This window comes from Musca autumnalis, unplaced genomic scaffold, assembly GCF_047663935.1.
Source record: "Musca autumnalis isolate F117 unplaced genomic scaffold, ASM4766393v1 scaffold_5, whole genome shotgun sequence".
Taxonomy (NCBI): Eukaryota; Metazoa; Arthropoda; class Insecta; order Diptera; family Muscidae; genus Musca; species Musca autumnalis.
Window position 1 is genome coordinate 139230630 of NW_027412088.1, and position 26327 is coordinate 139256956.

The 26327-nt window shown below is 38.6% G+C and overlaps 1 protein-coding gene across 1 annotated transcript; it reads left to right on the plus strand.

Annotated features, from left to right (window-relative positions):
• Window positions 1-9573: 9573 nt before the first annotated feature.
• Tsp68C (Tetraspanin 68C) lies at window positions 9574-24489 on the plus strand. Its single transcript, XM_073957979.1, has 2 exons — window positions 9574-10281; window positions 23251-24489. Exons 1-2 carry the CDS (start codon window positions 10225-10227, stop codon window positions 24277-24279), a joined length of 1086 nt encoding a protein of 361 aa, XP_073814080.1. The 5' UTR covers window positions 9574-10224; the 3' UTR covers window positions 24280-24489.
• Window positions 24490-26327: the final 1838 nt, after the last annotated feature.

Here is a 26327-nt window from a genome sequence, read left to right on the forward strand (position 1 = left end):
TGGCATGCCACCCGAAATAAGTACATAGTTATTCTAAAAGTCGACAAGAAAGATTAAAAAATGACCCGTCGGGGTCAGCTTTGTCAATGATTGTTACACGAAATTTGTCATCGGGCAGCATTGGCGCTGTTTTGGCATAAAGTTTCTTGTGTCCTTGCCCATACGCTTTGAAGGTCACTTTGTTAATGATTTTCTGTGCCTTCACACTACTGGGTATCACTGGGTATCTTCTCCTTGGCTTTCTGGCCAAGGACGCCTGAGTAGGAGGTCGACTGTCTGAGAAACCGTCGTATCTTTGAACAAAGACTGTGGGTCTTTGAAGGAGCCAACATGCTTCACAGTTTTTTTTGAGGCGGAGCTTGGTCCCTCTTCTCACAAGATGATTGCTTTACAGTCAGCCCAACCACCCTGGCTTTCTGTAGATGTACCTACTGCCGAACGTCTTTCCGTTTAACCTTTGCTTTTGGCTTTGAGTTGGGCTTAAAAACAGACCTCTTCGTCAATTGATCTCGCACCTCGTTGGGGTTTTTCAGTTTTTTTCCGTGGAGCTTGGTTCGTCTTCTCAGGCTTTGATTGCTTCTCAGTCATCCAACCACCCTGGCTTCCTTACAGCCTGTGGTCGTTCGTACGACATTTATGTTCTTCCGTTTTACCCTCGCCTTTCGGGTTTGAGTTGGGCTTAGAAGCAGGCCACTTCGCAAATTGATCAAGGATTTCGTTCAGTTTATGGGTAGGTTCTTTGGTTTTCAGAATTCCTTTAGAGTTTGGTTGCGGCTTCGTCTTCTCACCTTTTTTGTTCGTTGTCGCAGGAAAATTTAATCAACCTGAAGCTTGCGTCGAGGAACGTGCGTTTACTTCTGATGAAGAATACCTCCTTTCCAGAATGCAAATTTATATCACTCTCCACGAATTTGCGGGGATACATATCATGCTTCGAACCTAAAACTTATTTTGCAGTTATAGCCAATGTGCTTCACCGTTTTTGCTATGGAGCTTGGTCTGTCTTCTCAGAAGATTATTGCTTCTCACAACATGCGATGCAAATGCCAATGACATCGAGGAATTCTATAACAACATTGCGCAACTATTAAGAATGACAAAAAATCATGAAATAAATATTATACTAGGTGATTTTAATGCGAAGGTTGGTAACGATGAAGTTAAAGACATCACTGGGAAATATGGTCTTGGAGACCGAAACGAAAGAGGTGACCGACTTATCCAATTCTGCCAAGAAAATAATATGAAGATCATGAACACATTTTATCGTCTACACCCCAGGAGATTATACACATGGAAATCACCGCAAGACAACCATGGACATATAGTAAGAAATCAAATAGACTATATATTGATAAACAAAAGATATAACTCCTGTGTTTCCAAGTGTACAACATATCCAGGTGCAGATGTTCCAACAGACCACAATCTATTGGTCTCAAAACTGCGCCTCAAACTCGCGCTTATACGGAAAAAGAAAACCCAGCCAAAAATCGATATCGGAAAACTTAGCGATCCTACCATAAAAAACGAACTGCAACATCAAATCAATGGAGAATTAGAAAACATCAAGGAAGACAATCCGGATCTACTGTGGAACAACCTAAAAACTACTATAAACACAGTAACTAAAAGCATCCTGGGAAACCGATCAATGGCAAGAACTGAAGACTGGATAACAGACGAAATTCGAGAACTTCGGGAAGAAAGAAGTAGACATAAAAATAAAAATTATGAAAGGTACTGGGAAATAAACAAAGAAATAAGATCGGCAATCCGCGCAGCAAAAAATGACCAACTAAATAGAAAATGTCAAGAAATTGAATTTCTACAGTCCATACATGACGACTTTAACCTACATAAAAAGATAAAGGAATCTGCGGGGACATATGGAAGAAAGACAAGTGCAATTATATTTAATGATAATAATGAAGCAGTGTTTGATATGGAGGGAAGAAAGACTATATGGAAAGATTATATAGAAAAACTTTTCACGGATGAGCAGCGAGCACCTCTTGAGAATAATATAAGCAATTATCTAGTTGGATCATCAATAACAAGATTAGAAGTAGAACGCGCCGTACAAACTCTAAATAATAAAAAAGCCACAGGACCAGATGGAATACCCTCTGAAGTCTTAAAGCTAATAGATTCCAGCAATAAAGAACTCCTCATCACCCTTTTCAACCATGTATATGACACTGGACAATATCCAGAAGATTGGCTCAAATCTACTTTCATAGCCATTCCCAAGAAAAACAATGCAAAACGATGTTGTGAATTCAGATTAATAAGTTTAATGAGTCACGTACTGAAAGTATTCCTAAAAATAATACATCAACGAATATATAGCAAGTGCGAACATGCTATGGGAAAAACGCAGTTTGGGTTTAAGGAAGGGATGGGTACCCGAGAAGCTCTATTCTGTTTACAAGTCATAGTCCAGAAATGCAGAGAAGCCCAAAAAGATGTTTTCATCTGCTTCATCGATTATGAGAAAGCCTTCGATACGGTTAACCATGATAAATTAATGAACATTTTGACATCTATCGGAGTACAAGGAAAAGAATTACGATGTATTAAAAATTTGTATTGGAACCAAAAAGCACGAATCGACGTCAATGGTGAACAAAGTGATGAAATTATTATCTCAAAAGGAGTTAGACAGGGATGCATACTGTCCCCATTACTATTCAACGTGTACTCGGAAAAAATATTTCAAGAAACGCTAGATGGAGGAAATATTGGAATAAAAATAAATGGACATATTGTGAATAATATAAGATATGCAGACGACACCACACTACTGGCTGAGAGCATATCAGGTCTACAGAAACTTATAGAAAAATTGGCACTCACAAGTGAAAAGTATGGGTTAAAAATTAATATGAAAAAAACTAAATACATGATAGTAAGCAGAAAAAACGACCATCGCAACGTGAAGCTTACTATAAAGGAAACGGAAATCGAGAGGGTACACACATTTAAATATCTGGGAGTACTAATAAATGACCGTTGGGACTACTCAAATGAAATTAACAGCCGAATAGAAATAGCGAGAGATGCCTTTTTTAAACACAAAAAAGTATTAACAAGTCACGACATAAATGTGACAACAAAAATAAGATTTATCAAGTGCTATGTTTGGTCAGTCCTCTTATATGCTTCCGAAGTCTGGACACTTAAAATGTCCGATGAAAGAAAATTGGCAGCTTTTGAAATGTGGACATTCCGACGAGTACTGAAAATACCCTGGACTTCAAAAATATCAAATGACGAAGTACTTAGAAGGATGAATGTGAACCGACAGCTAATCTCAACAATAAAAAAGCGTAAAGTCTCATACCTTGGACACATACTTAGAAATAACAAATACAAGATTCTACAGACAATCCTTAAGGCAAAAATCGACGGAAAGCGCGGAAGAGGTAGAAAAGAAACAACCTGGCTCAAAAATATCCAGACATGGACCGGCTATAATGATGAATACACACTTTTACAAGCCGCTAAGAACAGGGAGCTGAACATCATTGTGTAACAACAAATAATTATAAATATATACTTAATATCATATATGTATCATTGAAATATTATTGTACGATCACCAATATCCGAATAACGGATGAGTAAATAAAGAAGAAGAAGAAGATTGCTTCTCAGTCAGCCCAAACACCGTGGCTTCCTTACAGCCTGTGGACGTACCTACAAAAGAATTTCCATCTTTTTTATACTTGCCTTTCGGGTTTAATTTGAGCGTAGAAGCAGACCCCTTCACCAATTGATCGCCTTTACGTATCTTGTTCTGTTTAAGGGTACGTTCTCTGGCCTTTTTCACTCCTTTCGGGTTTGGCTGCGGATTCAGAACATATTTTGACTCCAAATACGTTGCTTAGGGCAGAAGCCCCTTCTTCTTTGCTCGTCATCGTAGTTTCCTTAGAGGTTTTGGTTTAAGCGGCCACAGGGTCTGGAAGGGAAATCTAATCGACCTGAAGCTCGCGTCGAAGCACGTAAGGGATATTTCTTTCGAATTTTGTCTTGAATCTGAGTTTACTTCTGATTAAGAAAACCTCCTTTTCACAATTGATTGAGTAACATTTCTATGTCCTGGTTCTGATGTTCTGTATGAAGCCATTCAGTTGGTCTAGTAGTATCATGCTTTGTTTCTCTATCCTCTATAGTCTATCCTCAATCGTCATTAGAGTCTCGTAAAGATCGTCCCCGCCCATAAATTGGGTCTTCTCATCCGTAAACTGGTTTGCACCATTCTTTGCTTAATCATTGTCCAAAGAGATCGACGGGTTGTCAACAATTCTCTCACTAATTTGTAATGAACTTGTAGCATGTACAGCTGTAGACTCCAAAGCATTCCCGCCTAATTCAGCAGGATCACAACCACTTGATCTCGTCGACATATGACTTGTGGTCAAAGCAACGTTTGCTGCAGACACTGGGTTATTTAGGCCCTGGACCGTAATTTTTCCCTTTTAGTTTTCTTACCCATATTTTTTATTTATCTTAGAGGAACTGCCCCGAAAGTATAACAGACACCCCTTAGAAATTGCTTGCCAATAGATCCGCAAGGTTAAAGAGACTTCTACAGTTATTTTAAGGTCTCCTTGTCTACCGTCACATTTAACGCCCATCTAGGTCCCCAACAGTCAGCAGGATCACAACCACTTGATCTCGTCGACATATGACTTGTGGTCAAAGCAACGTTTGCTGCAGACACTGGGTTATTTAGGCCCTGGATCGTAATTTTTCCCTTTTAGTTTTCTTACCCATATTTTTTATTTATCTTAGAGGAACTGCCCCGAAAGTATAACAGACACCCCTTAGAAATTGCTTGCCAATAGATCCGCAAGGTTAAAGAGACTTCTACAGTTATTTTAAGGTCTCCTTGTCTACCGTCACATTTAACGCCCATCTAGGTCCCCAACAGTGGAATCCATATTGTAACTCCCATTCTGCACGGGATATCAACAATGGAGACTTCAACAATATTCCCTCCCCTAATTATACCCTCCATCATAATATGGAGTGTATAATTACATTTGTCATTCCGTGTTTATCACATCGTAATATTCGTCGGAGACCATATAAAGTATATGTATTCTTGATCAGCATAAAATTCTAAGTCCGTCTGTTGCATTCAATTTTGCAATTTTGAAGATAGAGCTTTATAATTTGGTATAGATGTTTCTATTATTCCTAGGATGTTTGCTATTGAAAATAGGCCATCATTTTGATATAGTCCGCATAGAACGATACCTCCCGATTTTCGCTATTTTGAAGGTTTTAGCCTCATTATCCTACCGAAATGGCTGAAATTTGGTACTTAGGCTTTGTTGGGGTATACAACTGTGCACACGAAATTTGTCGATATAGGTCCACATTACCCCCATAGAACGGCACCTCCCGATTATCGGCATTTTGAAGGTTTTAGCCTCATTATCCGACCGAAATGGTTGAAATTAGGAATTTAGTCTTCGTTGGACATTCACGGATTTAATGTATGTATTTCGAGGGATTTTTGTCAAATTTTCGAAACGACATTTTTTAATTTGGTATTGTGTTTTTGTTCAGAGTATAGGATGAACAACGATGAGCTCGTTTAGAGAGTTTTGCTACATTTTCCTTGTGAAGTGGATGTAACTTGGTATTTTGGAATCTCAGTGGGTAGAAACCTCCACAGAGAATATTATCTGTATAATGTGATTATCAGCAGTTAAGATGTTATTCTCTAAGGAATTATACTTAACGTATGTACTCCAGTCATGGTGGAAAGTTCGGGCCGGTCGAACTTAATACATACATACATATGTTTCCACAACATCCCTGAAGGGACAAGGGAGACTTCTCTCATATCAATGAGTGCACGCCGATTCATATTGGCTCAATGATATGGGACCTACTTTTTATTGCCGAGTCCGAACGGCGTGTCTTACGACACCACTTGTAGAAAAGTTTTTCATGGCTTAAATACTCAGGAAATGTCGCCAGCATTACTGAGGGGGAATTTTGCCACCGTTGAAAATTTGATGTTGCTTGGCCTGGGATTCGAACCGCAGACCTTCTGAGTGCAAGGCGGACGTGCTAACCATTGCACCACGGTGGCCCCCCCAACTTAATACCGTTCTTAATTTTTTATTAGCCTGAATACCACACAAACTTTTGTCGCTCCTCTGACTGATCCCTTCTCTATTCGAAAAAGTGGATGAGAAGGTGAACTTTATCCCCTTTTCTCCTTTTCTATCTCGTAAGCTTTTTAAGGGGGAAATCTGCCTCTTATTCAACCTAATTCCGTATGGGTTAGAAATGTTTTTGTTTCCTCGCCTATATGATTAATAACTTTAACACCTTTGTTGATGCGTATTCCCCGGAAGTCGAGTACTATAGGAAGGGTCTCTATCCTTAGTATCCAGTGTATCATAATCTCCTCTTCAAAGTGAGTCAACTTCCGATCTATGTTTGACGTTCTTTTGAGGTCAGTGGCCCGTTAGTCCTTCTTTCTTTGTTCTTGCTTTCTCTTCTATTCATTTTATTTAAGAAGGTATACCTCATTAGCCTGAGCATCACTCTGATCTCGCTGTGAAACCTTATCGAAGAACCGACCGCAAAAGCAGGTCGCCCCATATAGGTCCTTTTTTCGTCGCTCTGACTCTGTCTTGCAGCAGTGGCTACTCTCTTTGAGGCGGAGCTCCTTTCAAATCAGATTCTTGATTGCAAACCTATGAAACTTATACCTCATTCATTCCCCCATTTCATAGAACGCATCTGCTAATAACCCCCCAATGGTGTCAATGATTTTGTAAAGTTTTTTTGTTAGGTTTTTACATCCGTGAATATGAGTTGTTGTAATTGTATTTCGGCGTATTTGTATTTCAGATACTTGTTTACAGGTTAATTTCTTCTTTCACAACAAACACTCCATAGCTCTAAAGTGGTTGTTGTTGTTTATTTTACTATTTACTATTGTTTGTTTACAACAAAAGAAATGTTCCATATGGTTGAGCACCTACTACGTATGAGGGCGAACTGAGAGTACTGATCGCATACTCTCACTATATGTTACAATGTTTACGCATGTAATTCAGGGATGGAAATTCAAATGCATAAATATCCAAACACAAATTTAAGATTCGTCTAGGTCAGTGTCGTTAGTGGGTTGTTCTTGTAACAGCACATAATCATTCATTTCTGCTTAACCTAGCTCTGGGTCAACCTCCCGTTTTAGGAATGTGGATGTTTCGATGGGTTGTAACCACCATGCTAATGGATTCAGTTAAAGAGATTTGGCAGGGCCGTTGAAAAGGTGTAGTGTGTCGTGCAGGCCTGTGCCGCATGCTTGGCAGATGTTTTGCACGGCGTCATCAAGCCTTGCCATATAGGAATTTAGACAGCTGCCCCATCCTGAGGGTAATTGAGCTACAACTACTCTGGATTGCCGTTTCAGCCGATGTTCTTCAACTTCGATAGATTAAATTTGTCGGTAAGTGGCAAGTACTGCAACGAGAGCATGTCATTGTGTTGCTGTACTAGAACATAGGCATGTCGTTGACAATGTCATTGTGGCAGCATGTCGCAGACCACAGGCACACCCATCGCGTTATATATAAGTTTTCAACGCGGTTTCTTTGTCTGCACCCCCATTGCTGTCTGCTAAAGACTTGAGGAACTTGTTATTACAGCTAGCTGTGCCCTAAAAACCTGGGATAGTTAGTGGTCGGAATTCTACTACCTCAATTGCCCACAATTCACTTATTCCGATTCCAATGTTGCAACTCTTTAGATGATTTGGCACTTGTTCCGCTTAAACTCACCGACCAACCAGTTAATTTCCAGTGTCAGCTCCCTGACTCTGGGATCACTGTGGTTGGCTCGATGGACCTCATTTTGCTAATTTGCTGATCCCGTCGCTTCGGTCTCACTTTGGGTATTTCACCAGCAGTATATAACGAGCGGCTGCAGCAATGATGATGTCTTGGAAAGTCCTCTCTGCTACCTGATGATCAGAAGGGTTGGGGGATCTCTGTAGCGGTGATTAGTGAACTCTCTGAAACTAGGCCAATTAGCGTACCTATGATTGATGAAAGTGCGGCGTTCAGAGGTGATGAAATCGGGAGGTCTGCTGATAGAGACAGTTATAGTTCGGCAGTTCCAAACCTGACAGCTACCCCCAAACATTCCCTGTACGGGTCCCTAGAGCCATGCTCAAGCGAGTTATGTTTGTATTGAACAAACTGGTGAACCTCCACCACCTCCGGCCATCTGCCTGTTGAAATAAAGATACAGCTCGCAATATTTAAGATAGAATTTGGTATAGAAGTTTGAGTGGTATTAAAAATGGGCTACATCGGTCCACGTTTTGATATAGCCGCCATAGCACGGTATTTTCCGATTATCAGTATTTTAAAGGTTGTGATCTCAATATCCCATCGAAATTGCTGGAATTTGGTATTTAGTTCTCGTTGGGGGTATTAACCTGACAGCTACCCCCAAACATTCCCTGTACGGGTCCCTAGAGCCATGCTCAAGCGAGTTATGTTTGTATTGAACAAACTGGTTAACCTCCACCACCTCCGGCCATCTGCCTGTTGAAATAAAGATACAGCTCGCAATATTTAAGATAGAATTTGGTATAGTAGTTTGATTGGTATTAAAAATGGGCTACATCGGTCCACGTTTTGATATAGCCGCCATAGCACGGTATTTTCCGATTATCAGTATTTTTAAGGTTGTGATCTCAATATCCCATCGAAATTGCTGGAATTTGGTATTTAGTCCTCGTTGGGGGTATTAAGCTTTCCACCATAAATTTGTTGGTATAGGTCCACGTCTTCATACAGCCCCCATAGAACGATTCCTCCCGATTTTCGGAATTTTTATGGTTTCATCATCATTATCAAACCAAAATGGATGAAATTTGGTAGTTAGTCTTCGGTAGGAGTGTACGTCCATGTTTTCATACAGCCTCGTTAGAAGGTTAGCTCCCGATTTTCGGTATATTGAAGGTTGTGCCCTCAACATCCAACCGAAATGGATGAACTTTGCCATTTAGTCTTCGTTGGGGTTTAGTGCTCCCAGCAAATAGAAAATATATATCACGGTTTTCGTTTAGCCCCCATGAACCAGTATTGTCCAATTTTATGTATTTCGATATTTTATGTAACTGATCAATTCGGAAAATTGTGAATATTGGTACATGTTTTTGAAAGAACGACAATAAAGTCCCATGTGAGCTCTTTTAAAGGATTTTGCTACTCTTTCCATCTGAAGTGCATGTAATGTGTAGAAAAGCTGCACACAGAAAATTAGTGTTTTCAATTTAACAGTTCTTACTTCCCATCCCTGATGTAATTGTTTGTAAACTAAACAGAGAATCTATTAAATATTATATCTCGAGCTAGAGAAAAAGAGCGAATATTCAAAATAAATGTAAACATAATAGAGTGCCAGAGTTTTTGGGTATCATCTAATAGCTCCACTTTAGAGAAAAGGTGAGAGCTCTCTGGTGTAGTATGTGGAAGCACGGTCACAATGATCAGCGATAACGACGACGACAACCAACGTTGACTTCAACCACAACCAACTATTGAACTTCAACGGCGTGTTGCACGAACTGTTGCTGCTGCTGCTGCTCTTTTAGTTGTAATAAAGCTAAGCTACGGTTCGGATCGGATCGTAATGTAACGGATCGCTTCATTCGAAAAGAAATCCAAAAAAACATGAAATACACCATTCAACGCATAAACATGCAGTAAAGAAGAAAAACTAGTGATAAAAGAAATAGCCAACCACTTTGTGTTCTCCGATAAATTAAGGCATTGTTTGGGCATTGATTACAAAAGAAATACTTGTGGCACACATTATGAAATGCATGTGAAATGCCTATGAATAAAATAATAGAATTATTATCAGGAAAATGAGCGTGTGAACATCAATAGTACTTCAAATTATTACAAGTCGCTGTTCTTAACGTAACTACCGGCATAATTGTGAAAGAAAATGTGATTTTGTAGTGAAAGAAAGAAAACAATATTCCTAAAAAATTTGAATTTCATTTTCAATTTGTCCATTGTTTGGCGCCGCCACACAATCCATTTATCCATCCATCCATTTGATTTGATATTTCCTTGGCGAAAATAACGACACGATCTGCGTCCATTGTAGTCCAATTCAGGCCAGTTTGGATTATATTTATGCTCCACATCGCTCACCACCACAATGGGTCGCTTTTGCAATCATAAACTTTTGCTCAATTGTTGTAATTTGTTATTTTTAGTAAGTATAAATACATCTTTGTGCGTCTTTACATTTGTATGTAACTTATTTAGTGGCAATTTAAATTATAATTCTAGTTTTTCTTTTCACAATACTAATTACGAAAAATATACATATGTATGTATGTATGTATGTATTTGTTGATGTGGGTGAAATCTACCCAAGGTTGTCTTTTCCCATTCCTGTCTCCCGCCGGATCTATAAACCACAACTTTTTCTATAGAATTTATAAATACCGTTGTTTTTTGTGTCTTACTCATTTCTTGCCTGTGGTTTTAGCCAGATAGCTATACATATTTATGTATCGTATATATATTTCCAGCCCACAACCAAGGGCTTCACTTTGCAACTATGTGCGTACATTAATACTGGCTTAAGTGATAATAATTTTAGAATTAATTAATATTGAGTCATTGCATGTCGCCTCTTTTTTTGTAATTGAATTGTCATTTATGGTAACGCACATCAAATGTACAGTAGAACCATACGCGATTGTCTTCCTTATATGGGTTATTAATACGCAATTAAACAACAAACAACATTGACATTGTGTCCAAAAATGTTTGTTGTAAATGCCATGTTGGAGCTTTTGAAAGTGTCTTTGTCCCCCACTCACCAAAATGGCGTTAAATTCGGCCAAGTGGAAAGTTAATAGTTCTTGTACAAATATCCTCTGCTAACAGGGTGAATCGAAATAATGTTGTCATTATTATATTGGCCAAATTTGTGGATAATTAGAAATAAACATATTATAAAAAATCAACGGTGGGTTCTTAGACAACGGATTGACTTGGAGCCATCCATCCGTTAGCCGTGCTGCAACTGCCAACATAGTGTACATTAGGGTTACTACTTTTTGACATTTTTTTCTCAAAAATTACATGATGTATGAAATAAAGTTGTACATACATATATGATATATATGTAACGATAAGATGATAAAATTAGTGAGAAACAAAAGGTTATGCCATTTTCGTTATGCCGTGTGGCTCTACCCAGCAAAACTTAGGATCCGTTAGTCATTATGATACCCATTACAAAGTAATGTAACAATGCAAGACTACTTATTTCACTCCTTAATAAGTAATTAGTACGGTGCCCACGGAGATATACCCTCATCCTCGGACCTAAGCAAATAAGTCTGACGTCTTTAAAGGTTTTTTGAATTTTTGGGACAATTTCTCATGAAGTATGGATTTGCCCCAGAAAAAAATTGTACCGTCTTAACTAGGGCACCACACAAAACATGTTGCCAAAAATTTAAAAACCATCCGAGACGAGTCCTTAAACTGCACTCTTTCAAAACATTGTGTGGGAGGTACCTGGAAGAGTGGTCCGATGTAGTCGATATTTGAACATAATTCGAGACTGTAAGAAATAATTCGATATTTCTGAATTCGAGGGCTATCTTACGTACTACCCAGCTTAGTTGGTACCGGCAGGCTTTTTTGGAGATTTTGGGCCATTATCTCAGAAAGTATGGACTTGCAACCGAAAAAACATTTCGGCGTCGTAACAGGACTTTTGGAAAAAACCACAACTTACAATGGATGATGTCTTAAATGTCATCGGGAACGATAAATCATCCAAAGCGTTGGGCCCTGATGGAATCTCCATGGTAATGCTGAAACAGTTGGATGTGCAGGGAGTCGAGTATCTCACTAAAGTTCTCAACTTGTCGCTAGCCACCCACATCGTTCCCGAAGTTTGGAAAATGGGCAGGTTGGTCCCCCTACTCACACCCCTTTGTCCCACACGGTGCTCTTGAAACAATTTTAAATGGAAGGTACTTACACCTTGGAAGTTTTTACGGATTCTGAAACTACAATGTTCATAGATGAGAAAAATCAAAAAACAAAAAAAACCGGGGCGCTTTTTACATAAATCGCGATTTAAGTTGACATTTTTAGGGGTTGTTTAGGTTTTCATGATTTTGCTTAGAAACCGCAAGTCCTATCAAAATGGGACCAAAGAAAATGTTGTAGCTGTCGGGTTCTAAGCAAAGTTGTGAAAACCTAAACAAACCCTAAAAATGTCAACTTAAATCGCGATTTATCTAAAAGGCGCTCCGGCGATTTTTTTTTTTGATTTTTAATTTTCTTCTTCTAATAGTTTGGCTTAAGGTCATAAAGAATTAAAAACAGAACATTTTCGGTTTTTAGTTTTTATTTTTAATATCCGATATTTCGACTATCATCGATAGTCATCATCAGGGATTTTATTCACTTTAAAGAGTAACAAATAACATTTTCTTACATAATTATATAAAACAATCATATAATAATAATTACATTGTATTGCAACTAATTGTTGTTAAACTGCTACCGTTTTTTCATCCTCGTCTGTTGAGAATAACTTGCCAACTAAAGTTTTTGGTGTTTTTCTATTGTGTTTCTATAAATCTGCGCACAGTGTTCCGTGTCAGACTTGTAATTCATTCTATTTTCTGCAGGTACATTGACGATGTGCATCATTTCTAATATGAATCTGCGTTTGTAGTTGTTCTCCTGAGCTAAAATATCTACATCTTTGAAATTAGGTGTGTGTCCTTTTTTGGCACAATGGGCTGCGAGAGCGGTTTTTTGCTCTAGAGGTTTGTTTTTAGCTTTTTGATCGGATTTGTGGGAACTGAGCCTGGTTTTGAGCTTCGTTTTTGTTGTTCCAATATATGTCTGCTTACATATGTTGGATCCGTCACCGTTGCATTTTATTTTATAGACAACATTCGATTTATCTTCACGTGGAATTTTTGATTATGTTTTACTTAAAAAGTTGTTGTTGGTGTTGCTGCTTTTGAACGCTAATAGATACTCTTCATTATTATATAAATTAGAGTGTGAAAATCTCTCGGAAAAACCTGGGATATATGTAGATCTTTTGTATATTTTTTCGACTTTTTGTACGTTTTTGTCAGATCTGTTGTTGTTCTCTACATGTTTAATCAAACCGTTGATAGTTTTTGAAGGAAAATCATTCATTTTTAGAATGGTTTTAATTTTCATTTTGGTTTTGCTGTGAAACTTCTTGTCACTTATGTTCAGCACCCTGTTAATAAAATTTGTCGCCGTATTAATTTTCATTCTGCGAGATTTTTTTTTCACCTTCCATTTAAAATTGTTTCAAGAGCACAGTGCCCCCTTTGTCACCCGTAGCAAAAACCTTTAAGGCTTTAGTCCTCCCCAGCGTCAGAAACAGCTATCCGGATGCCGATCACCAACATGGATTCAGTAAGCAGCACAGCACGACAACATCGCGCACGCCATCTTCAAACATATTAGACGAGGACTCAACCAGAGCAAGCCGTGTGATAGGACAGTGATGGTGGCACTAGAATTATTAAAACCCCTGATATTGTCAAGCACTCCACGCTGTTCGAGGACATCGAGCAGAAAAACCTTTGGCCAAGTCTGAAACGTTGGATAATCAATTATATGTGTGGACGCCAGTCCTACGTGGAATTCAGGAACAAGAAGTCCAAGCCCCGTAGAGTGAAACAGGGAGTTTCCCAAGATGTGGTGATATCTCCGGAACTGTTTAACATCTACCTCTCCTGTATTCCGTCCCGTCCAGACGCCATTGAGATCTCAAGATGGTTTGAATAGCATTCACATGAATGCAGTCGCAGATGCCATAAACAACTGTCGTATAAATGCGGTCCTCGAAGAAAATGCCCCGACAAACCAGAGTGGTTTTGGCTCAACTAGGATCTCAAGATGGTTTGAATAGCATTCACACGAATGCAGTCGCAGATGCCATAAGCAACTATCGTGTAAATGCGGTCCTCGAAGAACATGCCCCGACAAACCAGAGTGGTTTTGGCTCAACTAAGATCGGGATGGTGCAGCCGTCTGAATTCCTATAGGGCAAGGACATCGTGCAAAACATATGCCCAGCAGGCGGCACAGTCCTGCCAAACCAAACGAAATTTTTATATAGCAAGAAATTAGGAATGTGTTACGAAAATCTGTCTGGAAATAAGTTTTACAAATTATATTAAAATCGGTCTCCCACACATCGAAATATATTTTACATATTCACAGTAATGTTGGGTATTTTACAGTCGGCCCGCCCGACTTTGATCCTTTCCTTTCTGGTTTTTTGTTACCTCAGTGTCAAAATGACATAACTTAGCCCTGATCAAAAATCGATTTAATTTGTATCCCATGGTGAAGACTACAAAAATAAATGGTTAAATATTATTGTTTTTGGAAATATCATTAATTTTCCACATAATTTGTTTAAACAAAAAAACATACTGATGCAATACACATTTAATTTAGTTATGCTTCGTTGATCGTTTTCATTTTTTTTTTGTTTACGTTTTTCTTTCTTCAATTTAGTTAAATTCCAAATTCAACCAACAAACAACCATCATCCTCATCATCATCCTCCCCTCATGATAAAGCCACAAATAGCAGACGATCGCCTGTAATTTAGAAGTTTTGTTACTTTTTTGGTTTGACTGATGGATAGCATGATTTTTGTTGTTGTTGTAGTTTTTATATTTTATAATTTGTTATTGTTTATAGTTATAACATTCGTAACTATAGGGGGAGATGTTTAAAAGTATGTATGTACATACATATGTAAGATAGTATGCATATAAGTATGTCTATCTGAAATGAATAATCGTTTCACTTTCTATAGAAATACAAACAAACTTACAAAACCTCAGCTATCTGCATGCCCGCCCGTAAGTATAGCTTTCGTGAATCATTAATTCGTCATTAGTTTTTTTTACTTTTTTTAAATATAGTTTTGAAAAAGATTTAACGCTTTAATCATATGCAAAATAATACATGCATAGATACATACACACATAGTAAGATTGAGCGGGCAATTTTCGAAGAAAATTTTGGGTGGTGTTGTTATGTTTCGACAAGTTAATTTAATTTCTTAATAATTAATACCGGCATGAACTTGGGTGTTGCAAAGTTTCCAAATTTGTTGAATACATTACATATACACTTCGCGAAGTTTTAAATTTTGTTATTTAAAAGAAATATGCACAAAGATACTTCGAGTAACTTTCATACTTTTTATTATGCGGCGCCGGAAATACTCATTTTAGGTTTATAATGTCTCACAAAAGCGTAAAATGCTTCCTTGAAATCTTTCAAGAGCAAATATTTGTTCGGTTCTTAAGTAAATTCCAGATGAATTTTGTACCCAGGAACTGTTTCTAAAGTCGATTTGTTAAATATGTTTCCACGCCTATTGTAGATGCTTCCACGTTAACCATACCTAACATTTTAGGATATTTTGATCCTCATTGGCTTTATTAAATATCGGGTCACTCCTAGTGAAGAGGTTAAGATGTTTTGGTTACAGATCTCTTAAAGAACCTTGGGCGCCACATTTGTCAATTCTTAGCCTCTTCTCACCTGTCACTTTTTTGCACGTCCGTACAAAAAAAGCAATAACATGAGTCATAGTCCTCCTAAAAAAAGATATTTTCGTAGGTGGTAAACAAGTTTTCGAAGTTTCCAGCTGAAATTGTAAGGCGTTTGTAGCATATGGCCTTATTATTCCACTGACAGTCTACATGAATTGAAATCCAAAATCCTTCACACATTACAAGAACACTAATGGAGCAGGCATTTTGGAATTTCGGGCCACTAAAAACATGATCCTATTTGCGCTATTGAGTGGGAGGAGCATGAAAGAGTGGTCCTACACATTGGGACATTTTAGGGCGCATATCGCGGGAAACATTGACTTCTCCTAGAACAAATTATACAGCTATGCAAATCTCAACTCGATCCGTCAAGTGACCTTATTTAAGAGCAATCATGTTAAAATTTTGTCTAAGAGGTACCTAAAGCAATTATTATTGCTTCATGAATTGAGGATGAAGAAGGGGATGACGTAGCGATGGTGAGTATTGTGGATTTTGCCTGTTGGCTTAAATATGAAGAAGAAGAGATTTCCAGAATATTGCCGTGTTGTTGATCGATTGTTTTGCTGGAAATGTATTGAAAAAGAAATTTAGTTGTCATGTACCTTTGCCAAGCCATGATTTTTTTCCTGTTACTCCTCTTGGGAGTATACGGCTTGCACAAAGCATAACCATCTTACACGGTTACTTGCTGTTGTTTTTTCATCTTCCCATGTAAGGTTGTTTTGTCTTAGTTCTTGGGTTATCGTTCGTCGTCAGGTGTTTCTTGATCCTTGGGGATCAATTTCGATTCGTAATCCTTGGGGATTTCATTCAAGCGCCATCTTGGTTATGCTATGAACATTTTTTCTTAAGGTGTGACCAATCCATCTCCATTTCTTACGTCTAATCTGCTTTTGTATGGGTTCCTGTAGTGGGATTCTGTAACTCATTTTTGCTGTTATCGATAATTGTCGGTAAAATTAAAATGCTTATAATTTCGATAATTAACGAAAGTTTTCGGTAAGTTAACGATGAATAAAAAGTTGTCGCTAGCCTCTACCGACACAAACAGTTATGCCAACTTTTCTTTACGTTTTTAGTCATAATTTTGCAATTTAATTTTACCGATTTTTGTCGGTAACAGCAAAAAATACAGAATCCCACTACTGGTTTGTTAAGTTCCACAGTCCTGTGTTACTTATGGTGTTGGGCCAGAATACCCTGCATATGATCCTGAGGCATTTGTTTATGAATACCTGTAGCTATTGTGTGATGTTTTTGGATATAGGCCAGGTTTCACTGCCGTATATTAGAATCGATTTTAAACAGGCTTCGAATATTTTAAGCTTGTTTTCCTGGATATATGTATGTGTGCTTCTCCATACAACTTGCAGTCGTCCAAATGCTGCTCACGCTTTAATTAGGCAATTGATTACGTCTGTTTCTGCACCACCATTCGTTGTAAAGCGGGGTACACACGATCAGTTTTGACTGTAGATTTTTCGGAATTATCGATAACTGTCCAACCGTCCAGCAACCACAAAATATTTTGTGGTTGCCTGATGACTGACAAAAGTGAACGGTCACACTGGCAAGCAACCGATTATTTGAGCAAAACTGACAGTCAAAACTGATCGTGTGTACCCCACTTTACAGCGCTTCCTAGATAACAGAAGCTATCGACATATTCCATTGCTTCGCCTTGTAGCATAATGTTTTCTGTACTGGTGTTGTTTATTCTCATGACCTTTGTTTTCGTTATGTTAATCTCAAGTCGAACAGTGTGAGCAAGTCTCTCCAGGTCTTCTAGTTTTGACTGCATGTTGGATGTGAGAGAGGAGACGGATATCATCAGCATAGTCTAAGTCTTCGAGATGTCGTGATAGGCTCCATATTATGCCTCTTCTCTCAGAGCAGACTTCATTCTTTATTTCATCCAGTACAATTGTGACAGAGGGCATCCTTGCTTTACTCCCGCATTTGTGAGGAACGCTTGACTTATTTTCCCGTTGAGAAGTACTGAGAGTTCTGCATCCTCGTACATCGCTTTTATTACCCGGATTATTTTCTGGTGTACTCCCTTTTTGCTCATTGCTTTCCATGTGGCAGTTCGTCTGATGGTGTTAAGGCTTTCTTGAAATCGATGAACAGTAGATACAGGGGAGTGCCCCATTTTATTCTTCTATTATGACACGTAGGGTCTTGACCTGGTCTACACAGCTTCTATTTGGTCTGAAGGCAGCTTGTTCATCTCTCAGAATGTTTTCAACTTGCCTTTTAATTCTTTTTTGTATAATTACTGCTACAGTATTTTTCGCTTACCTGCACAATCAAAAATTGCACGACTTCTTGTGCAGCAATCCCCAAAATGCAGGAAGCTTAAATTAGCTTACCTGCCCAACAAGGCCGATATCTTCAATATTACTTATGTGCACATGATGTGCAGCTATAAGCAATGTTGAAATAATAAAGTGAGAGACATTTCAAGTTCGAGAGAGAAAACGTTACAATTTTTTTACAATTAATTATCTTTTCTTGTGTTGTATTTGTTTTGCACACTTCTTATCAGTACAAAATCAGAGTGGTTGAATTTCATCCTTGTTTTGAGTTCGCAAAAAATTCAAAATATTTCCTTGTGCAGATATATGTAAATTTTACAACCAAATTGAAGTAAAATCACCAGAATTTTGATGCAGCTATGCGGAAAATGCAGCTATTGAATGTGCACTAAAACATAATATATTGAACGGAATCTAGAGAATAGTTGCCTATATACAGATTTTTGGTCAGGTAACGCCAAAATGCAGCTATGAATAATGCAGGTAACCAGAAATTACTGTAGTAGCTTGTATATGGTGTTGAGCAGGGTTATTCCTCCCCAGTTATTACAGTCTTTCAAGTCGCCATTCTTGGATAACTTTACAATGATCCCTTTATTCCATGTTTGAGGCAGTGCTTAGGGGTAGTTTACACTATATATAAATGTCATATGACACGAAATAAAAACATTCCATATCTACCAACGCAGGCAATGTGGAGACGTAATTTTATTCCATTTTTGCTGGTGTGGACGCACAAAGTAAATGGCGTAATGAAAATCCCCAATATTCCACATATTAGCGACTATATAATGATGGACATTTTCATGTCATATGACATTTACATATAGTGTAAACTACCCCTTAGCAAAGTTAAAAAGAATAAGGGGATATATATTAAATAATGGAATATATCTTGTTGGTACCAAGAGACACCAACAAAGTAGATGTTCGACAGTCTCTGTCGCTTCTGCATCTTCACATAGCCTACAGTAGTCAATGCCACTGTCATTTATAATTTAGAAATCTAACTCTGCAGTGACCCCGTTTTAAGTCCCAAAGTGATTTTCATCCCTATCTTGTCGGGTGATAGGAGGGAGATCGTTCTACGACGAGAGACCACAGGCCAGATTGCTATGTATGTCCTGTAGCTTTGGTTGCTTTGTAGGTTCCAAGATGGGTTTTCTCGATGTAGATCTCAGGAAAATTGTCGATATAGAAGCAAATTGGTGACCGGACAGTTCTATCAACTGGTATGTCGATAGACTTAGAGTCACTTCGAGCTAGTTCATCTGCTAATTCCTTTTCCTTTATATTACTATGAAACGAAACCTCCATTGGAGGCGGAGAACACAGTGTATGTCTTGCCGCTTAGTTCGCTCATGTTATTTTGGCAAAAAGGTCCTGGACTAGGGCGATGACAATGTTCAGGAGTTCAGCAGCAGCTGCTTTGCAATGATGTTGATTTACCTGCACAAAGCTAAGTTTTTGCTGCTTCTTTCCTATTGTTGCTTTGGTGGGATTCGGAAGCATACATAACTTTCCTAGTTTGAAGTTAAGCACCACTCCCCCACGACTTCTTAAGCAGTCCTCTCCAGACTTGTCGGTGGTATATTTGATGACAAGTACGCCGTTCTTATGAAAGGAGTTAAGAATCCTTTACTATCTCGTCTGAACGCCGACGTTCCGTTTCTCGACTAATTTGAATATTCGTCCCAGTTCCATTGATGGAGGAAGTGCCCATACTGGAGTCACCATTCCACATGATCGATCTCGATGACAGGTACAGCTACCAGTTTGTTCCCAAAACGAGCCAATGCCCTTAACTGCCTGAATAAGATTATCTGCTTAATTCTTATTTTTCCAGCTAATTATTTGACTCCGTTGTAAAGACCAGTCACCTTAGAATTTTTAGAGCTTTTGGGACATTATGTCAAGAAGTATGGACCTGCCCACGAAAATATTATATCGTTGTAATCAGGACCACAATGACTACCTTCCGTGAAAATTTAAATACAATCCTGGAACATTTCAACCAAAATAGTGAACTTTTGTTAGGCAGTTACTCGAAGGAATTGTCAGATGTAGACTTTCTTAGAAACAAAGACATAAAATATAACAAGATGGTACATTTACATTGATACTATACATCGACAGATGGCGCTGGAGGTCTAACATAATGTTATGTTCCAATATGGTCACATAAAATTATGTTATACTTGTTTTTGTTGCCGTCGTGTTCGGTTAGTTGTCTGTTATACAGAAACACCCTCTATGGTTTAATAGTAAAATTGAACTGCATTATGCACTATGTCCAATCTTTACAGTTCTATGGCTTTGTTAGAAATTAATGTGCGTTTGGAAATACTATACACAATTCGTAATTCGGGCAACTATTTCAGGAAGTATGGACTTGCCACGAACAAAATTATATCGCTGTAATCAGGACCACGATACACAAATTCCAAAACGACAGTCCATTTTAAACTGCTCTTAATTAATGATTTTTAACTTTTGAGGTGGAAATAGTGGACCGATGTTGAATTAGTTTAAGACTTTTTCTACCTCAGCACCGACATGGGTACTTTGGGGAAGCAAATTAGACAGTATGAGAGAAAAGTTTTTGAAAGATCTAATGGTATGTCATGCGGGCCTGCTGGGCAGATGTTCTGCACGGTGTCGTCGATCCTTGCCTTATATGAATTTAGACTGCTACAGCATCCCGAGCGTAGTTGGTCCAAAACTAATCTGGTTTGTCGTGGCTGTTGTCGCTCCTTAGCTGCGATAGAAGGGAGATGTTCTCCGAGGACAGCATTCACACGATAGTTGTTAATGGCATCTGCGACTGCATCTGCGTGAATGAACCCACGATATGGTGATTAGGATGGCTTTCACGTTAACACCCAAGCAAATACTGCAACGAGAACATGCCACTGTGTTGCTGTACTGGAAAAATCTTTATCTCCTCATGTAGATGGTCCACTGAATACATGAGGAGGCACCCTGTTGAAGTTCTCACAGCGGCATTCTGAAAGTTTTGAATATTTTTTACATTGCGTTGCACTTATATTAGACCGACCTATCGCGTTATATATGGTCAACGAGGTTTCTTTATCTGCACCCCAAGTGCTGCCGGCTAGCACTTGAGGACCTCGTTCCTACAGATAGCTGCGCCACGCGCGTAAATATGCTGTCGAATGTGACCCCTAGGATCAAGGGGTATTTGTTGGCCTGCTACCAGTGACCATAGCATTAAACTCATTGATTATCCAAAGTTTCAAACTTGGCCGCAGGGTAGTCTGCTCCAATGGGATCCAATAGCGGGGAGTGTTTGAATGTATCAAAGGTTTTTGATAAGTCTAGCGCCACTAACGCTGTTCTATCGCACGGCTTGATCTGGTCGAGTCCCCGTTTTATATATGCGGAGATGGCGTGCATCGATGTTGTCTTACTGTGCAGGAACCAATAGTGATGATCGGCAACTGGATAGCTATTTTTGAAGCGTGGGAGGATTAAAGCCTCAAGAGTAGCGGAATAACCCTGCCCATTTCCCAAAATTTGGGAACGATGTGGTTGGCTAGCGACAGGTTGGGAACTTTGAGAGATACCCGACTCCCGGCTCATCCAGCCGTTTCAGCATTACCATGGAGATTTCATCAGGACCCAAAGCTTTGGATAATTTAGCGTTCCTAATGGCACTCGCAACACCATCCATTGTAAATTGTGGTGGTTCCTGCTCGGAAAGAAGAGATCTTGTCACTTCTGGGCTGCTCGACAAACTTTCGATTAAAATAAATTGCGCACCTCTTCGGATCAAGGTAACGTTGCCAAAAGTGACTTAGGTCCTACTTCCTTCTTTCGAGAGTGACTTCACCACAATTTACTTATTCCGGCTCCATGTTGCAACTCTTCAGATGATTTAGTCGCTTGTTCCGCTTATGCTCACCGACCAAGCTGTTAATTTCCAGTATCAGCCTGTTAACTTCCAGTATCGGCTCGACAGAGCTCATAGGCTCATTTGCTATTCCCGTCGCCTCTGCTGGTAGGTTTGGTCTCACTTCGGGTATTCGACCAGCAGGTATATGGCGTGCGGCTGCAGTAGTGCTGATGTCTCGGAACGTCTTTTCTACTACCCGAACATCAGAAGGGTTGTGCAGATTTCTGAAGCGGTGATTGATGAAAGTACGTCATTCAGAAGATATGGAATCGAGTGGCCTGCTGCTAGAGACAATAAGGGGGAGATGGTCTGACCCAAGAGAAACGACGGGTTACCAGATGACGCCATTTGTCAGATCAGCTGACACGATGGTTATATCAGACGAACTGTGACACTCTCCGCTAATTCTGATAGAGGCAGGCGGTTATGATCTTTCAAAAGCGGCCAATGTTGGGCCTATAACCTGGAGTACAGCTATTTATCGGCGGGATTTATACGTTAAGCAACTCTACCTCGACAGTTCCACACCTGATTGCTACCCCCATACATTCCATGTACGGGTCATAAGAGCAAGGCTCAAGCGAGATAGGTCTGTATTGAACAGACTGGTACAATAGGAAAGTTAATCTTCCACTTCCCCTTCTGGTGTGATCCTTCCTCAGTACATTGTAACAATCCTAACGCTGTAAAATCCATAAAATTGACTATTTCTTCTATCTTACCTCGGAGTCCATTGTAATTAAATTGCAAATAGGATGCATTTACTGGAATTGGAACAGCTACGGCTGGTGTTATGTACTGCGTGTGCGACTGCTGTTGACTGCGGGGAGTCTCGTATTCTGATAACGACGATGACGATTCACTGGGGGCTGTGTTCACGCAGCATTCGGCAACATAGTTCGCCGTAATTCCTCAGAGCAACCCCTGAAATGCACCCACTCCCCGCATCTGTTGCATCTTACCAAAGTTTGTGTGTGATGGATGGAGAGCACATCCATATTAGTTCTGGGTTTTACCGGGTTTCCCGTCACTTATCAAAAGAATCCGGAGCAGGCACTCCCAACACAGACAAACGATACAAATACAAATATGTATGTACACAGAGTTGGCATCCGCTGGGCGAAACACGGGTGTTGTGTGGTTCCGGGTTAACCCAGTATTGAAGATGGCGATACTAATCGCCGAACTGCAAACATTAAGCATTTCTTTGTATATATCTTCCTTTAGTCTGCTTCTACATGTAACCGATAGTAGAATAATACACATACATATATGTATGTATATATGCATTTTACAGAAGATAATTATTAAAAATTATTTCCATTTCCTTTCAGATATGTGGCACCATCCTTATCGTCTCCGGTTTCTATTTATTTACGGATACGAAGAGGATATTGCTTTCTCGACTACTGGCGGCCACAAGTGAACGGCTGAATGATTTACCGGAACCTTTATTCTACTATATATCAGTGGGCCTGGCAATGGCAGGTCTTATTGCAGTGCTAGCAGCAATGATGGGCTTCTGGGCATCCTGTTTAAATACCTATTGCTGCTTGAGTTTTTATTTCCTCACAGTGGTCGTGTTACTTTTAGCCGAATCCGTTGTGTGTTTAGCCATTACTCTGTGGCCGCACTGTTTAGGCATTAATTTGGATGAAACTAAAATGACGAAAGCCTTGCAAGCAAATTATGGTGTACCCGGGCGGGAACAATTCACCATTGCTATGGATTTGGCCCAAGCTATGTTCGGTTGTTGTGGCATGAACAGTGACAGCGATTATGATATTTCTCTGTGGCGACTAACACCCTACGGCCAGCGGGAGTGGGTGGTACCTCTAACATGTTGCATTTTGGATAACCCCTCAGATAAAAAGAGCCACCTGGACCCCAAACCAGCCAATGAAACTCTATGCCAATCGATTGAGAAGAAAGAATACACACAATATCGTTTTACATCGCCCTGCCTTAGTTATTTGGATAACTGGTATCGTCAGCAATATGTGATATTTTTAGCCGCAAGTCTCATTATAGCCGTGGTAGAATTTTGTGTTCTCCTTAGCATTACCTTGGCCTGTACCAGAGTCTCAACGAAAAAAGTCAAAGTTGAAAGTTTTATGGAGCTACGACCCAGAATAAAAAGACGTCAATCTTTGATGGAGAATGTCTATGAACCTGAAGTAGAACTGAGAATCGCCGAAGAACCACGTGGTGCTATTATCCACGGTGTACCCAGTGATATATCTGAAGATTTTAAAGAGGTCTACATACAACCACGAGATCTATATAAGAATCGTTATAATACAACATTTAAACCGATTTCCAGTGATTATAGTGTTCCAACAACACGAAGCTATTTAGTTTAATTGTTGCCTCGTCATCTATGTTGTAGCACTAGTAGTAGTAGTAGTTGTAATTAAATATAATAGTCCTAAGCTTATATTGAACTGATTGCTCATTATTTCAAAAATTTAAATTATTTAATATGAATTTTTATAAATGTACATACACACACAGATGTAGTTTATGTTGGCGATTTTTTGTAAGAAAAATAAATAAAACGAAACCAAAGAAAATAATACAATGTGTATTTCAAGTTGGATTTTAGCTCCAATTTATAGAGACACGTTAAGAAGCTCATGAAACAAATACAATTTTATATTAGGTTAGTTAAGTTTAGAAGATGCGTAACTGACAGGTACTTTACTCCGACACCTTGTGGCCCATTGTGTTTATCCTAATAGAGTGCAGAAATAAAAAAGTTATCGTCCGTCTGTGGTAATCACTGAAGTATCTACAAAAATTTAGATGGGACACTAAATTTTTTTGAATGATGCATCTTTAGTTTGCAGTATGGTTAATTTCGAAGGTCCATGTTTTGTCTGACGTTTTCAGAAAGAATTAGCTATAATTTGTAATGTAGGTTTCCTAATAGTCAAAAAACGTATCTAACTAAAATTACGGACATATATAGGTACATGTTTGGGAATAGCCCCATATAACGTTACCACCCGATTTCTGTCTTTTTTATGTCTCTAGCTACATTTTCAAACCGAATTAGTTTTGATGTAGCATTAAGGGTTGTCAACAAACTTTTCCATTAAAAATTGTGGACATGGGTCCCCATGACACAGCCTCCATATACAAGTATCGCCCGGTTTCAGGTTTTTAAAATTTAATATAGATTTTTGGTTTTGGTTTCGTAGTGATCAACAAACGTCACCGCCAAAAGTTGTGGACATAGGTCCACGCTTTGGAATAGGTCCCATAAAAGGGTACCGGCTGATTTAAGATATTTGGGTGTCATTTGGGTCCAAAGTGGTTAAAAAACTTCTTCAACATAAATCACGAACACATGTTCCTGTTTCTGTATGGTCCCATATAACGGTGCCACTGATTTCTTTCTTAAGTTTTTATCTACATTTTCGGGCAAACTTGGATGTAATTTGGTACTTAAATGTAATTCCCAGCAGGTAAAAATTTCTCCATCAAAAAATTATTAACGATTTTAGGACGTTTCAAGTTTTTAGCTGACTAAATTATTAAGTATTTGGGGTTCCCAGTGGTCAAAATACTTCTCCAACTAAAATAGTGGTATTGGTACTTTCGTAACAAAAAGAAAAACTAATTGTTCCATTATTCACATTTTTATTTCCTGCCATATTTTATTTTTTTAATCTCTATTTTTTAATCAGAACCAAAAATTATCAGGTTTTGTTTATAAGAAAGTACTAAAATATTTGGGATTTTGTGGATAGTATAATACTAAATTAAAATTGAAAAATGCTAAATGCTAACAAAGATGTAAATACATTAAGATTGGAAAACTCAATTGTTAACATTTGTCAATAGATGGAGCTCTGTTGTTACGATTTAATAACAATTAATAGTTAACCATTTCATGCGATTTTAAACGCTAAGTTCATACTCAAACTGGAAACTGCTATGGAATATAATCCTGAGTCCAAATCTTTGCTTTCCTACAATTTGTATAAGCCGAATTGCGCTTTAATGGGGTTTTTAACATTAGCTATGCCTTTTTACGTGATAATTAGTAATAATTATTACTAATGTTGCAGATTTTGACAGCTGTATAAAGGAAAAGTTGCTGAAAAAATGTTTCAGCAACATTTAGTAAGTAAAAAGACACCCCTATTAACATACCCCTGTTGTTGATAAAATGTTTATATACATTGTTTCACAAACATTTTTGCATTACGCATATTTACTAGTCATTATTGGTATGTTCCAGTACTGCAAGAATCTACTAATTTTTACTATTTGTTTCCGATAACATAAAGGAAAAATGTTAACGTAGTAAAAAATAGTAACTTCTTGCAGGTTCTGGAACAGAGCATATGTTCTATGTCTTTGATGCTAAATAGAAATTTTTCGGCTAAATACAAAAAAATAA

Coding starts and splice junctions, on each gene's coding strand:
- Tsp68C (XM_073957979.1), top strand. CDS start 10,225: ATGGGTCGCTTTTGCAATCATAAACTTTTGCTCAATTGTTGTAATTTG. Junction 10,282..23,250: donor GTTGTAATTTGTTATTTTTA/GTAAGTATAAAT, acceptor ATTTCCTTTCAG/ATATGTGGCACCATCCTTAT.